The sequence below is a fragment of the Rhinolophus hipposideros genome (genome assembly GCF_964194185.1).
Source record: "Rhinolophus hipposideros genome assembly, chromosome: 17".
In the NCBI taxonomy this organism is placed as follows: domain Eukaryota; kingdom Metazoa; phylum Chordata; class Mammalia; order Chiroptera; family Rhinolophidae; genus Rhinolophus; species Rhinolophus hipposideros.
The window spans coordinates 59,385,015-59,399,896 of record NC_138063.1 but is presented as its reverse complement, the minus strand read 5'-3'; the positions used below and the strand labels follow the sequence as shown (position 1 = coordinate 59,399,896).

Sequence of the window (14,882 nt, the reverse complement as noted above, 5' to 3'; positions counted from 1 at the left end):
TTGACCTGTCTATAGAGCAGGGCAAACTTCTATTTACTAAATGTCTGTTCTTCTTATCATCCAGCCTTTGAAGACCCCATGGTACCTTACCTCATCCCTAGCTCAGGATTTTATATATACTATACCATGTTCCCTATCTATGTCTGACTCTCTCATGTATGTGGGGTTCCCATACATATGTGTGGATTAAATCTGTATTAAATATGTATTTTCGCTTGCTAATCTGTCTCATGTCTATTTGATTATTAGACCAGCCAGAAGAACCTTGAGGATAGAAGAAAGCTTGTTCCTCCCCCACACCAGTTTTCATAGAATCCTACACGGCCCAGCTAGAGAGACCTGGGAGCAGATCTTCCCACTCCACTCATCTGAGGCAGAAACTCAGACTTGGTGACTTGTAGGAAAGTACCCTGTGCAGAAACTCTGTAGTACTGGGTTAGCCCTACAGGAGACCTTCCCTCCACAGTATTTTGTTGTTGTTGTTTATTTGTTTGTTTGTTTTGTGGGGGTGAAAAAGGAGGGGAGATGTCAAAATGCCTGAAGAGCCAGGGTACTGTTGCTAGTGTCACAGTGGACCTGTCTGCTCATTAGCCAAGCAGTGCCTGCTAGGAGTTGGGGACCTGTCCTGGAGAAGAGGGCATCAGCAGCTCACTGCTTCCTCCTGTACTGTCTTGGGGCTTTGGGAGGCAGCAGTGAGATGCTGATGCTCTCTTCTCCAGGACAGTTGTAGAGGATGGTGTTGGGGTGAGACAGTCTGAGGCAACGAAACCAGCTCTTTGCTTCCCAGTGGGACGCATGTCCCTCTCATTGCAGCCCAGGGTATGGAGGCAGAGGAGAAAGGTTTTAATCTCTTCCTTGTTTATAAATTGCCCAAAGCAGGAGCAGGTGGAGTCAGGGGGCAGAGTGCAGAGGGTGAGGGTACAGGGGAAGGAGGGTAGTCTGAGATTTGGACGGGGCTGGTATGAAGTCCCATCCAGCAAAAGAGGAAAATTGTTTTAGACTTACAGGAGGACCGGTGGGATGAGGGAAGGGAAGGAAAGTCCATGGAAATGTATACATGGAAAGTTGCCATTTTGGAAACTATGAGCAGAGCCAAAACTAATACAAACCATGAAAGAAATTTTGTCAGGCTCCTGAGACTGGTTCTGTTGTAACTGCACATGAAATTCATTTTTTAGCATGCATTCTGCTTTAATCCAAGCTAGCTTTGTTGCCTGATAGAACTATAACTCATTTGCATTCTGTCCCCAGATCCTCCCACCTGTTCATATACTTATTGTATATTCACTCCTTTTAATAATTAAGTTCTTCAGACATCGGGTTCTGGTCAACACCAAATTATTTAAGAATAAAACTTCAGGTCTATCAACCATGACCAAGATATTATAACCAAACCTCAAAAACAGAATAAGGTTTTAGTCAAACAAAGATAACACCTTGGCCTATTATGTTCCCGCTCCAGACTCATGAAGGCAGAACCACCTCATGGACCGCATCCCTTGGACACCTGACTGAACAATGCCATGAATGTCACCAGGAACTGAATCCATGATGAGCTGCTCCCTGCCTTAACATCGACCAATCAGTAGAGCCGACAATCCCAACGCCCATAGTAACCGTGATTAACGATTTTCCCCTTAAATAACCGAGTTACTAGAGTCCATCTGGGAGACAGGTTTGTTGTTTTTTTTTTTGACTGTAACAATTTATTAAGCATCATATGTTCCTGGTCTCTATGACAAGAATTTTCAATATTATATTATTTAATCCATACAACTACACTACAAAGCAAATATTAGCTTCATGTTACAGATGATGAAATTGAACTCAAGTCAAATAACTTGCCCAAGACCACAGAACTAATAAGTGCAGACTTGTGTAGAATTTAAATATGGATCTAATTTTATTTTGAGAATTAGGGGGAAGAAATATGAGCTCTCTGTCTCTCAGTTGAGGAGAACCTAAAAGTACAGACTAGTTATTACCAAAGTCCCTAAACAAAGAATGTACAGGTAAATAATTAGATTGACACAAATAAGTAAATTAACACTCAATTCTCTTCCATCGTAAGTGAACAAATTTTCTATGTTACATATTTTCAGCTATTCAACATAAAAGGAGATGGAGGCTAGTTTGTCAAATTTACTTTGAATATAGCTATCTATAATACATGCTCACAATTGAAGAATTGCTTGAAGACTTGAAACATGATTTTGTGGGATAAACTGTTGTTCATGAAGTATATAACTGTTATTTTTCACTCAAGATGTAAATAACATTCCCAACTATTTTAATTGATTCCTTTCTTTTCTCTGTGGGGAGACAGGTTTTTGAGAGCACTAGCTCACCTGCATCTCTGCGTTTGGCTCCAACTCATTAAATAAACTTTTATTTTCTTTGCTGCAAACTCCTGCTACTGTCTATTTTTAGCTTGGATGTGCCCAGGCAAGCAAATCCTTTGAGGATAAGGTAACATTGTTACCTCTGAACAATGAGCTGGACCAAGGTGCCCACACCCCCACCAGAAGTCGTACCCACCAAGCCAATTCAGACTTCCCTGCTGCTCCTGGTTTGAGGTGGAAGACCTGCAGAGATCTCACTTCTGGGGTCACTGGCAGACAAAAAAGCCAAGACCTGTAAGGCAGGAAAAAAGCCTAGGTCTGGGTCTCATCTCTGTCAGGAATACCAGTAGATGTTGGGCCAGGTGCTTCTCTACTCAGGGCCTCAGTTTCCTCAGATGTGGGACACTAATTCCTATCCTGCCTGTACCTTGGGAAGCCACGATGAGATCCTGGGTGGGGAGGACCTTTGTAAACTAAAGGGATGGAGCAGAGGGCTCCTGTTTCTGTTTCTGTTTCTGTTTCTGTCCCAGGTGGTTTAGAAGCCTGCTGAATTCTGTTCACTGAATGAGGAAAGCCTGAAGCCCTGGACATTTCAGAGGGGCCAAACTCCAGGCGCTTGCCAACAACCCTTTCCAGGGAGAAGAAACGCCTGTGGTCTGAATTGCCTGCTCTCGTCGAATGCAAGACAGACCCAAGCCCACGTGTGCCCCTTGAAAGAAAAACCCGTAACTGGGCCCATCTTAAGGGCACCCCATACCCCTCCCAGAGCCTGCTTCGTGGGCTAGGCTGTACCAACGACCCTCCGTCCACACTAGGGACTGCCCAGACCCCAGGGCAAACTCATGGGTCCAGTCCTGGACTTTAAAGCAGGAAAACTGAGGCCAGGGACCCAGAGGGACTTGTTCAAATCCCCCACTGAGTTCTCTCCTGAAGCCCCGCTACCCAGGCCAGTCCTGGGCTGGGTGCCAGGTCCCAGAGCTGAGTCTGACCCTGCGTGATCTTCAGGGGCTCTGCTTCCAGAGTTCCAACCAAAACCCCTCCCTGCACCCTGCACGCATTTGCCCAGGGGCTCTGCTGGCGGCGAGGGGGACACCAGCACTTCTTTCAGAGAAGCCAGGACACGGTACCTGTGCCTAGTTATGTCCCATCTCCTCATCCTTACAGCTGTGAAGTCCCTCCTCTGTCACCTTCCCCACACGGCCACTCCCCACTCCACCCAGCCTCTGCCCAGCCTCTGCTTGACCTGGCTCCTGCCTCTGGTCTCCACACCTGGCTGCAGATTAGGTCACACACTGACCAGGTCACCCCTTCGCTCAGACCTCTGCACGGCTCCCTGCTGCCCTCAGTCTCCTTCAAAGGGCCCCCAGGACTATCCACGGCCTGGCCGCACTCTCCCCAACACTCGACAGCCACAACCACACATGGCTCTGCCATTTCCAGAATGTGTCGCTTCTAGGCAGGCAGAACATCTCCCACCCACCTGGAGAACCAAACCCCCAGTTGTGTAATGAGCTTCTCCAAGCAAGACTTCCTGTTCGCAAACAGGAACAGGAAGCTGGGGCCCTCACCCAAAGGAAAACTATCTGCTCCTGACACTGACTCCCAGACACTCCCAGGACCCCTCCGAGCTTGGGGTGCCCCCTAAACTGTCCCAGTTGCTGCAGCCTCTGCTGTCGGTTCTCCCCACCAGAAAGAAAAGACCCAGCTTGAATGGCAGGTTTGGATCCAACTCGTGCTTCCTGGGCGTCCACAGTGTGCCTTTATACGGGCCACCACGGGGGCACAGTGAGGATGGCTCTGCCCACCCATCTCAGCTCCCAGACGGAGCTGGGACTGGTCCGAGCCCTTTCACAGTTGGGCTGCGTGTTTTATGATTCTCTCCCCTGCAGTGATTCTGAACCTCTTGTTCTAATGCAACCATCGCCTCAGTACAGGAAGTCCAGGGAACAAGCTGCACACATGAAGGTTTCTCTTTCATACAAAAATCTAATAAAAATAGCTCTCTGCAGAACCATCTAAAACAGGAAGTAGCAAACTCAATTTCCTGTCAACTGAGCAGGAGGGAATGAAGCAGGCTGACTGGGCCATGAAGAACTGTGCCCAGCCCAACAAGGACAACTCTGGCGGGCTGTTGACATGTGGGATGTGGGCTTAAAGTTGACACATCTTGTTTCTCTAGAGGAATTACAACTATAACTTTTTAGGAAAAAAATGCATTTTTTTTTAATGGTAGTAACTAATTGATCATCCTCCTACCAAATGACAGTAGAAGGCTAAATAAAACACTTATAGGCAGCCAGTTAGCAGCCTGTGTTGCACACTGAAGATAAAAATAAGTGGGTTGAAACAGTAGCAAAACATTTGTACAAAGGTGATGGCTAAAGTATTTAGCATGTAGATAGCCTGTCAGGGAGGGATGGGGCAGACTCCTCTTCTGAGATCAGCAGATGAGGTAAGGAAAGGTAAGAGGAGAATAAACAGTAAGAAATAGCGGGAAGCCTCACAACACTAGCCTGCCAGTCTGAAGTCCCAAGACAACAGAGCTCTCTGGGTTAAGACGAGTGTGAGCTGGGGGTGAAGGACTCCCAGGAGATTTCCAGACCCTAAGGATAGTTCTCACTCGGCCCTAATATCCCAGGAGTCTTCTGGCCTCTTCACTCTGGGCCTGCAGGGTCTCACTTGCATACTTCTGGAGGAGTTCCATCTTCTTCCTTCGCACAAGTGCCTCCTCAATCTGTGGACAGCAAAAATAAAGGGCTCATGCTTCACTCCTCAGTAAGGCCCTCCACGCCTACCAGAAATCAGTCAGGAGGGAGTCCTTGTGACGGAGGCCATTGAGGAACCCAATGCCCAGCACGGTCACCAAGGTCCTGCTCTCTCCCCCAGGAAGCATGTGAACAATAGAGTGTGAGTTTCTTCTAAAGCAGATGAAATCCTGTTTTCTCTGGATTCCACTATTTTCCACTATTAGGAGGAGAAAAAATATGGTGAATGTTTAAATTTTAAAAAATTATTACAGTAAAAGACACATTGCCATTAATCCCCTTAAAATATTCCCCCTTGCTTTAAACATAGTAAAGTGGCCATCATTCTGGCCACTTTCTGAAACAGTTCTGGAAGAAGTCTTCTTTTGTGTCTTTAGTTGCGCTGTTGTGGCTGCCTGGATGTCCTGAATCATTCTGACTTTGGGGAAGAGCCAGAAGTCGCACAGTGCCGGATCCGGGGAATAAGGTGGATGAGGACACACCGTCATGTTTTTATTTGACAGTATGTACCATATACCAGAAGCGACATGTGACATGGAGCGTTGTCTTGATGGAGGATGATTTACAGCACACTTTAAAACACACCTTCTGACTGACTGCTCACACCTGACTGACTGCACCAAACAAGCTGAAACTTGTCACACACTGTCACTAAGGTTCAACGAGCCACTTTCCATATTAAAGATCCCTGCTTTTCTATTGGATGGCACTCAGCATCAGCATTAATCATATGTTTTTATCGCAATGGAAAGGCTCCATGTCACACATCACTTCTGGTACATCAATTTCTGTCAAATCAAAACATTACAGTGTGTCCTCATCTACTTTATTCACTGGATCTGGTACCATGTGACTTTTGGCTGCTCCCCAAAGTCAGAATGACCATGAAAGGTAAATGTTTTGAATCGATTCAGGACATCGAGGCAGCTACAACAGCGCAACTAAAGACACTCACGAAAGTGGCAAGAATGATGGGATAAGTGTGTTTGAAGCAAGGAAGTGTATTTTCAAGGGGATTAATGGCAATGTGTCTTTTACCATAATAATAATTTTTTTATTTAAACATTCACCGTATTGTTTGATCACACCTTATATGAGCCCCGTGACCAGTGCCATGTCGTCAGGAGTCAGAGATGCCCAAATGGATTGACAGGATGAAAAAAACCCACTAAATCACTCTGTGGAGTCTCCTCTGGAGGCGAGGCTCCTGGCATTTGGGAAGATCTACCTGCAATGGCAACTCTCAGCCTCTACCTACCTCTTGCTGTGACGGCACAGGAACATGAGCAATGAACTTCTGTTGCCCGTCTTCCCCTCCTTTTTCCTGGCTGCCTTCCTCATCAGACTACAAACAGAAAACAATCACAATTCCATGAGTAGGAGACCATAAAATAAATATTGGTATTGTTAAAAGTGCACTACCACTACTCTGCAGCTGTTTAAAAGGAATGAATAAGTTCTGTACTCATACAAAAACACAGCCAAGACACTGTTAAGTACAAAAAGCAACAGAACATTGTGTATATTATGCTACCTTTTGTGTTAAAAAAAAAAAAAGCTGGTGACAGCAGTGAGAACTAGGTAGATGGAGGGCAGAGCTGTGAGAGAGAATCTTTGTTCACTATCTTTGTATACTATTTGGTCTTTGAACTTTGTGAATTTATTATTATATTTTTTAAAAATTAAAATTATAGTCTAGTCAAGATGGGACAGTAGGTACATGCTGTCCTCGTTTCTTCCAATGATCACATCAAAATTACAACTAAATTATAGAACCATCATTGAGAACCACCTGAAGACTAGCTGAACAGAATTCCTGTAACTAAGGATGTAAAGAAGATGCCATGTGGAGATGGGTATGAGGTTTGCAGATGCAGAACGGGCAGGTCCCACACTAGTGGTGTGGTGACTAAGAATTGGGAAGGGTATCTTGGCTACAGAGCTCCCCCCTAAGGAATGAGGGGTCCCAGCCCCAACCAGGGCCCCCAAGCCTGAGGTACCAATGTCGGGAAGAGGAGTCCCCATTAGATCTGGCTGGGGAAACCAGAAGATACTGCAGTTGAGTGAGACAAAGGGCTGCTAGAGAGTGAGGCACTCCTCTTGAAGGGCCCGCACACAGACTCACTGGCTCACAAACTCACTTGCTCTGGGCTCCAGTAATGGGGCAGCAGCTCAAAAAGTGCCAGGGACATATGGCAATTAAACTGACAAGCTTCAGGACAAGGGATAGAAAGGCAGGGGTTGCGGCATCTCTATCCAGGACAGGAGTGCTGGTAGAAGCCATTATTCCCTTGTTGAGCCTTCCTCACATCCAGGTGACAGGCACAGATGGGCACCAAATTTGAGATCTCCACTAATCTGGCTGACATAGTTCTCTCTGCCCTGGAAATTCCCTGAGACCTTCCCCACCGAACTTGCTCACGGGGACTGAGCTTCTTCCAACATTTGCTCCAGACAAGCAGCCTACCTTAAATCGTACTGCATACTTATCAAAATCTCTCAAAGCAGCACAAACCCCAATCAAGCAACAGGTAGCCTCACTGTACCTTCAACATGTTGGTAAGATGCCCCAAGCCAAACTTATGGACCAACCAGTCTCAACTTGCATTGTAACTTCCATCAGGTGGCTCCAAGACAGATATAACCAGCAACTAGTCAAAACTAAGCTTCAAATAAGTGGCCTAAAGCCTGACACAAGTGGCAAATGGCTTCAGTTCACATCATGAGGCCCACAGAAGGTAACCTGACCCAACACTAGAGGCAGCTCGCTTTTGTCCACAGCATAGCCTTTCTGAAGCACTTTTTTTTTTTTTTTTAAACACAGCACAAGCAGCCACCAACCAAGGATCACTATGTAGCTCTTACCACAAGGCCCCAAACCAGGGAAAAAGCAGCGGCTGAACTGGACTTGCACTGGAATCCCTCCCAAGAGGCTACAAGTAAACACACCCAACAGCCAACTTGAGACCACACCAGAATACCACCCAACCAGCTCCACAAACAACACACCTGAAAGGTGCATTCAGCTGGCACCAGAGCTCTGCTAAAACAGCTCTGCTCTGTGAGGTCAGCCCCCACACAACATCTCATCTGCTGTAGTCACAGGCATCCTCACAGCCAGTAAACCCGATGGCCAGTCCAACCCACTGACATGCCAACAGGAACCAAGACTCAACTACAACAGGAGGAGGGCACACATAAGGGACAAGCTTGGACAACCCAGCTCAGGTAAACAGGGACACGAGGACACCTACTACTTCAGGTCACTCAGCCAAGACTAGGAGATGTAGCAGATTTACCTAATACATAGAAAAAAACACAGAGAGGCAGACAAAGAGAGAAAAAAAAAAAACATGTCCCAAATGAGAGAAAAGGACAAAACTCCAGAAAAAGACCTAAACAAAAGGGAGAGAAGTAACCTAACAGATACAGAGTTCAAAACAATGGTTATAAGGATGCTCAACAATCATAGGGGAAAATAGATGAATTCATGGAGAACTTCAACAAAGAGATAGGAAATACCAAAAAAAAAGATAGAAAACATGAAAAACAGAAAAGAGGAATACAATAACTGAAATAAAGAATACATTAGATGAAATCAACAGCATATGAGACAGTGAATCGAATCTGTGTTCTGGAGATGAAATAGCAGAAAACACCCAGTGGAACAGTGGGGGGAAAAAAAGAAAAAAAAATGAAGATAGTTTAAGGGGCTTCTGGGACAACATCAAGCGTACCAACATTCGCATTACAGGAGTACCAAAAGGACAAGAGAGTGTGCAAGGAATTGAAAAACAATTTGAAGAAATAATAAAATTGCCTTGTTAAAGACAAAAAGAGAATCCTAAAAACAGCAACAAAAAAGCAGTTAGTTATCTACAAGAGAGCTCCCATAAGACTATCAGCTGATTTCTCAACAGAAACTTTGCAAGCCAGAAGAGATTGGAACTTAATATTCAAAGTAATGAAAAGCAAGAACCTACAACCAAGGGTAGTAATGAAAAGCAAGAACCTACAACCCAGCAAGACTATCATTTAAAACCAAAGGTCAGATAAAGAGCTTCCCAGACAAAAAAAGTTAAAGGAGTTCATCACCACCAAACCCGTATAAACAAACGATAAAGAGACTTTTCTAAGATGGAAAAAAAAATTTTTAAAATATGAGTAATAAAATAGTATAAAGTAATTGCAGTTTAAAAGGTCAAAAGTAATCGCAAAAAACGCAATTACGTTTGCACCAACCTAATAAATATGCATCTATCAACAATTGCTTTCAATGTAAGTGGATTATATGCTCCAATCAAAAACATAGGCAGGCTGACTGGATAAAAAAACAAAACCCTTACAAATGCTGCCTACGATAGACTCATTTCACATTAAAAGACACACAGACTTGAAAGTAAAAAGACAGAAAAAGTTATTTCATAAAAATGGAAATGAAAAAAAAAACACAAAAACTCCAGGGTAGCAATACTTACACCAGACAAAATAGATTTTAAAACAATGGCTATAAGATGAGACAAAAAGGGACCCAGTAATCCCACTACCTGGTACTTATCCGAAAAATCCAAAACCCTACTTCAAGGGGACATGTGCATCCATATGTTCACCACAGCATTGTTTACAATGGCCAAGACGTGGAGGTTGCCTGGAGGTACATCAATAAAAGAATAGAGGAAGAGGAGGAGGTACATACATATACAGTGGAATATTGCTCATCCACGGAAGGGAAAGGGTTCTTGCTATCTGCAGCAGCATGGATAGACCTGGAGGGTATTGTGCTGAGGGGAGTGTGTCAGACAGTGAAAGACAGATGCAATGTAATTTTGCTTACATGTGAAATCTAAAGAACAAAATAAACAAACAAATCAGAAACAGACTCATAGATACAGAGAACATTTTGATGGTTGCCAGATGGGAGGCGGGTTGGAGTGGTGGGTGAACAAGGGGAAGTGGTTAACAAGTACAAATACGTAGCTACAAAGTAGTCAGGGGGATGTAGGGTATAACATAAGTATGAGTATGAGTATGAGTATGAGTATGAGTATAAGTTTGAGTATAACATAATAATACTGTAATAACTACATATGATGTCAGATGGGTACTGGATTTATCGGGATGATAGATGGCAGGGAGTTGGGGGGCAGGGTGACAAAGGTGAAAGGATTTAGAAGTACAAATTGGGGGCGGCTGGATGGCGCAGTTGGTTAGAGCGCGAGCTCTTAACAACAGGGTTGCCAGTTCAATTCCCACATGAGTCAGTGAGCTGCGCCCTCCACAACCAGATTGAAGGAAAACAACTTGATTAGGAGCGGATGAGTCCTGGAAAAACACACTGTTCCCCAATTTAAAAAAAAGTACAAATTGGTAGTTACACGATGGTCACGGGGGGTAGGGGGGTATCGTGTAAGTAAAGCACAGGGAATACAGCCAATGACATGGTACTAACTATATATAGTGCCAGGTGGGCACTAGACTAGTCAAGGATCACTTCTTAAATTATAGCAATGTCTAACCATATGATATACACTTGAAATTAATATAAAATATTGAATGTCAACTGTAACTGAAAAATTAAAAGGGGGGCAAACGTGAAGGGCAACAAGTCGTACAAATTTCCAGGTATAAAACAAATAAGTCATGGGGATATAAAGTACAGCACAGGGAATATAGTCAATAATATTTTGATAGGATGGTACTAAATTTATCATGGTTGTTGAATTTATCATGGTGATCACTTCTTCCGGTATATAAATGTTCAGTAACTATTATGTACACCTGAAACTAATATAATATTGTATGCTAACTACATTTGTAATAAAAATCTTAAAAAAGAACAAACAAGGTCCTGGACCAGATGGTTTCACAGGTGAACTTCACCAAACAGTCAAAGAAGGATTAATACCTATCCTTCTCAAACTATTCCAAAAAACTGAAGACAAGAGAAACTCATCTTATGAAGCCAGCATTACCCTGCTACCAAAACCAGACAAAGACACTACAAAAAAAGAAAATTATAGGCCAATATGCCTGATGAACATAGATGCAAACATATTCAACAAAATATTAGCAAACCAAATTCAGCAACACACTGAAAAGAATCATACACCACGATCAAGTGGAATTTATTCCTGGGATTCAAGGTTGGTTCCATACCCACAACTGAATTAATGTAATACATCACATAAACAAAAAGAAGGATAAAAATCATATGATCATTATCAATAGACGCCAAAATAGCATTGGACAAAATCCAGCATCCGTTTCTGATAAATACTCTCAGTAAAGTGCGGATAGAGGGCATATACCTCAGCTTAATAAAGGCTATATATGACCAACCCACAACTAACATCACTCAATGGTGAAAGACCAAAATCAGAAACAAGACAAGAATGTCCACTCTCACCACTTTTATTTGACATAGTACTGCAAGTCCTAGCCACAAAAATCAAAGGAGAAAAGAAAGAAAAGGCATCCAAATCAGAAAGGAAGAAGTAAAACTCATTATTTGCAGATGATACCATACTACATATAGAGAACCCTCAAGAGTCCACCAAAAAACTATTAGAACTGATAAATGAACTCAGTAAAGTAGCAGGATACAAAATTAATATTCAGAAATCGGCTGCATTTGCATACACCAATAACAAACTATCAGAAAGAGAAATCAGGAAAATAACCCCATTTACCATTACACCAAAATGAATAAAATACCTAGGAATAAGTTTAACCAAGAGGTAAAAGACCTATAGTTGGAAAACTATAAGACACTGAAGAAAGAAACTGAAAAAGATACAAATAAGTGGAAAGATATACTGTGCTCATGGATACGAAGAATTAACATCGTTAAAATGTCCATACTACCCAAAGCAATCTACAGATTCAAGGAAAGGTCTATCAAAATACCAATAGCATTTTTCACAGAACTAGAACAAATAATACTAAAATTTATATGGAACCACAAAACCCCCGGAATAGCCAAAGCAATCTTTAGAAAGAGTAACAAAGTTGGAGGTGTCACGCTACCTGATATCAAACAAGTCTACAGTAATCAAAACAGCATTGGTACTGGCATAAAAACACACACATAGATCAATGGAACAGGATACACAGCCCAGAAAGAAACCCACACCTTTATGGTCAATTAAGCTATTCAAAGGAGGCAGGAATATACAATGGGCTACAGACAGTCTCTTCAATAAATGCTGTTGGGAAAACTGGACAGATACATGCCAAAAAAAATGAAACTAGACCACTTTCTTACACCATGTGCAAGAATAAACAGAAAATGGATTAAATACTTAAATGTAAGACCCCCAGACTATAAAACACCTTAGAGGGAAAAAAGGCAGTAAACTCTGTGATAGCACTCTTAGCAATATTTTTTTGGATATGTCTCCTTGGGCAAGGAAAACAAAAGAAAAAATAAACAAATGGGACTACATCAAACTAAAAAGTTTCCGTGCAGCAAAGGAAACCATGAACAAAATGGAAAGACAACCCATTTGAATGGAGAAGACATTCGCAAATGATACAGGTCCAATAAGGGGTTAGTACTCATACAACTTAACTCCCCCCAAAACAAACAATCCTGTTAACAAACAATCCTCTCCCTTAGGGGATCCAAGCACCTGCTTGCCATCTACTTTGGCCCCTTGCTGAGGTCATGTGCCTCTGCCCTTAGCTAGTAGCAGAAAAGAGGAAAACTCCTGTTCTTCACTTTCCACCCACTTCTCCTACTACACTTTTCTGGTGCTGAGTCCTCTTGCTCAATTGTCTTCTCAAAACAGTTTCCACCGCCGTTCTTTCACAAGAGCCGGAGCCCAAACCAAGACCTACTACACATCCATGATATTCACAGGATTTCATGTGTGCTTTTGAACTTGACACATTAGTAGTTTCTGCTAGCTTTTTGAAATAATACTCTCACATTCCGGGCGGTTCAGTTCAGCCTTCCCAAAGTATGAGTAACCACACAAGGACCACCCTAATATTTCTTGTACTTTGATATTATCATACCTGTATTTTTAGAATAAAGAGAAATATGAAAAAAAAAAAATTGGGCAGAGAACCTGAATAGACATTTCTCCAAAGAGGACATACAGATGGCCAACAGACATATGAACAGATACTCAATGTCACTAATCATCAGGCAAACACAAATTAAAACAACAATGAGATACCACCTCACGCCTGTCAGCACAGCTATCATGAACAAATGAAAAAACAACCAGTGTTGACAAGGATGGGGAGAAAAGAGAACCTTCGTGCACTGTTGGTGGAACTGAAAATTGGTGCAGCCACCATGGAAAACATTATGAGGTGCCTCAAAGAATTCAACATAAGACCCACCAAATCCACTTTTGGGTACTTATCTGAAGAAATCCAAAACACTAATTCAAAAAGATAAATGCTCCTCTGTGTTCATTGCAGCATTATTTACAACAGCCAAGATATGGATTCAATCTAAGTGCCCATAGATAGAGGAAAGGATAAAGAAGATGTGGTACATACATACAATGGAACATCATTCAGACATGAGAAAAAGAAAACTTGCTATTTGGAAGAATATGGTTGGACCTCAAGGGTATTATGCTAAGTGACAAGTCAGACTGAGAAAGACCAATACCATATGATCTGACTCGTGTAGTCTAAAAAACAGAATAAACGAACAAATAAACCAGGAACTAATTCAAAGATACAGAGAACAAACTGATGACTGCCAGATGGGAAGGGTGCTTGGGGCGATAGATGAAAAAAGGGATTAAGAAGTAGAATTTGGGTGTTACAAAAACAGTCACAGCAATGTAGAGTACAGCAGAGGGAATATAATCAGTAATAGCGTACTAACTATGTATGGTGCCAGATGGGGTGGTAACTTTGGAAGTCACATAAATGTCTAATCACTATGTTGTACACCTGAAACTAATATAATATTGTATGTCAAGCGTAATTGAAAAATTAAAAACACGTACCACATACCTCCACTCAGAAGCTGCATGTCAGTTAACAGAGATTACTAATATCCTAAGGAAATCACATGGTTTTGGAAATATGGGAAGAGGAGACTCCCAAGACGTTGTGTGAGTCCACTGTTTGCCAGTCTCTGTCCGATGCCCTACGCCATCCTCTCCCCACACCAGCTGTCATGTGAAGCTGGCTGGAAACCCTTTAATGCAAACTCTCAGCTGCCGCAGACAGGTGTGAGAACTGGTCCAAGCACTTTGGGAAACTGTTAGGCTGTATCTCAAGATAAACACGTCTACCCTATGGCAACTGCACTCCTCAGAACATACGCAACAGAAGTGACTGCATGTGAAAAAGAATGATCAGAGTAGCCCTATTTGGTATAGTCCCAAACTGGACACTAAACAAATATCGATGACCACTAGACAGAAAAAAGTATGCACGATTCCACTGATGTATCAGGTTCAAAAGAGGTAAAACTAATGGGTTATTAAAGGTCTGGAGAGTGACATCTAGAGGGGCAGAAGCAGGATTCTGGGGTGCTGGTCTAGTTGTTTCTTCACCTGGTATTTGCTATATGGGAGTGTTCACCTTACGAAAATTCATTGACCTGCACACTTACCACTTGTGTCCTTTTCAGTATATGGACTACTATTTAACAATAAAAAAAATTGAACTCTTGAATTCAACAACTCAGATGAATCTCAAGTGCCTTGTGCTGAGTACAAAGATCATCTCAAAAGGCAACATACAGTACAGAACTGTACGTTGTAGTTTTATAAATTCCATTGATAAAACATTCTTGAAA

General features: G+C 42.6%; 1 protein-coding gene across 2 annotated transcripts in view; it reads right to left on the bottom strand.

The window, feature by feature from the left end:
• Window positions 1-1,886: 1,886 nt before the first annotated feature.
• Window positions 1,887-14,882, bottom strand: part of ISY1 (ISY1 splicing factor homolog) — a 39,489-nt gene continuing 26,493 nt past the window's right edge. Inside the window, exons 10-12 of one of the 2 annotated variants that reach the window (XM_081078801.1) lie at window positions 6,366-6,452; window positions 4,963-5,076; window positions 1,887-2,634 (exon numbers count right to left, since the gene is read on the bottom strand). In XM_081078801.1, coding sequence (XP_080934927.1) covers window positions 4,969-5,076; window positions 6,366-6,452 — 195 coding nt within the window. In that variant the 3' untranslated portion in view covers window positions 1,887-2,634; window positions 4,963-4,968. Of the gene's footprint in view, window positions 5,077-6,365; window positions 6,453-14,882 lie in introns of both variants that reach the window. The other variant, XM_081078800.1, reaches the window with a different exon arrangement.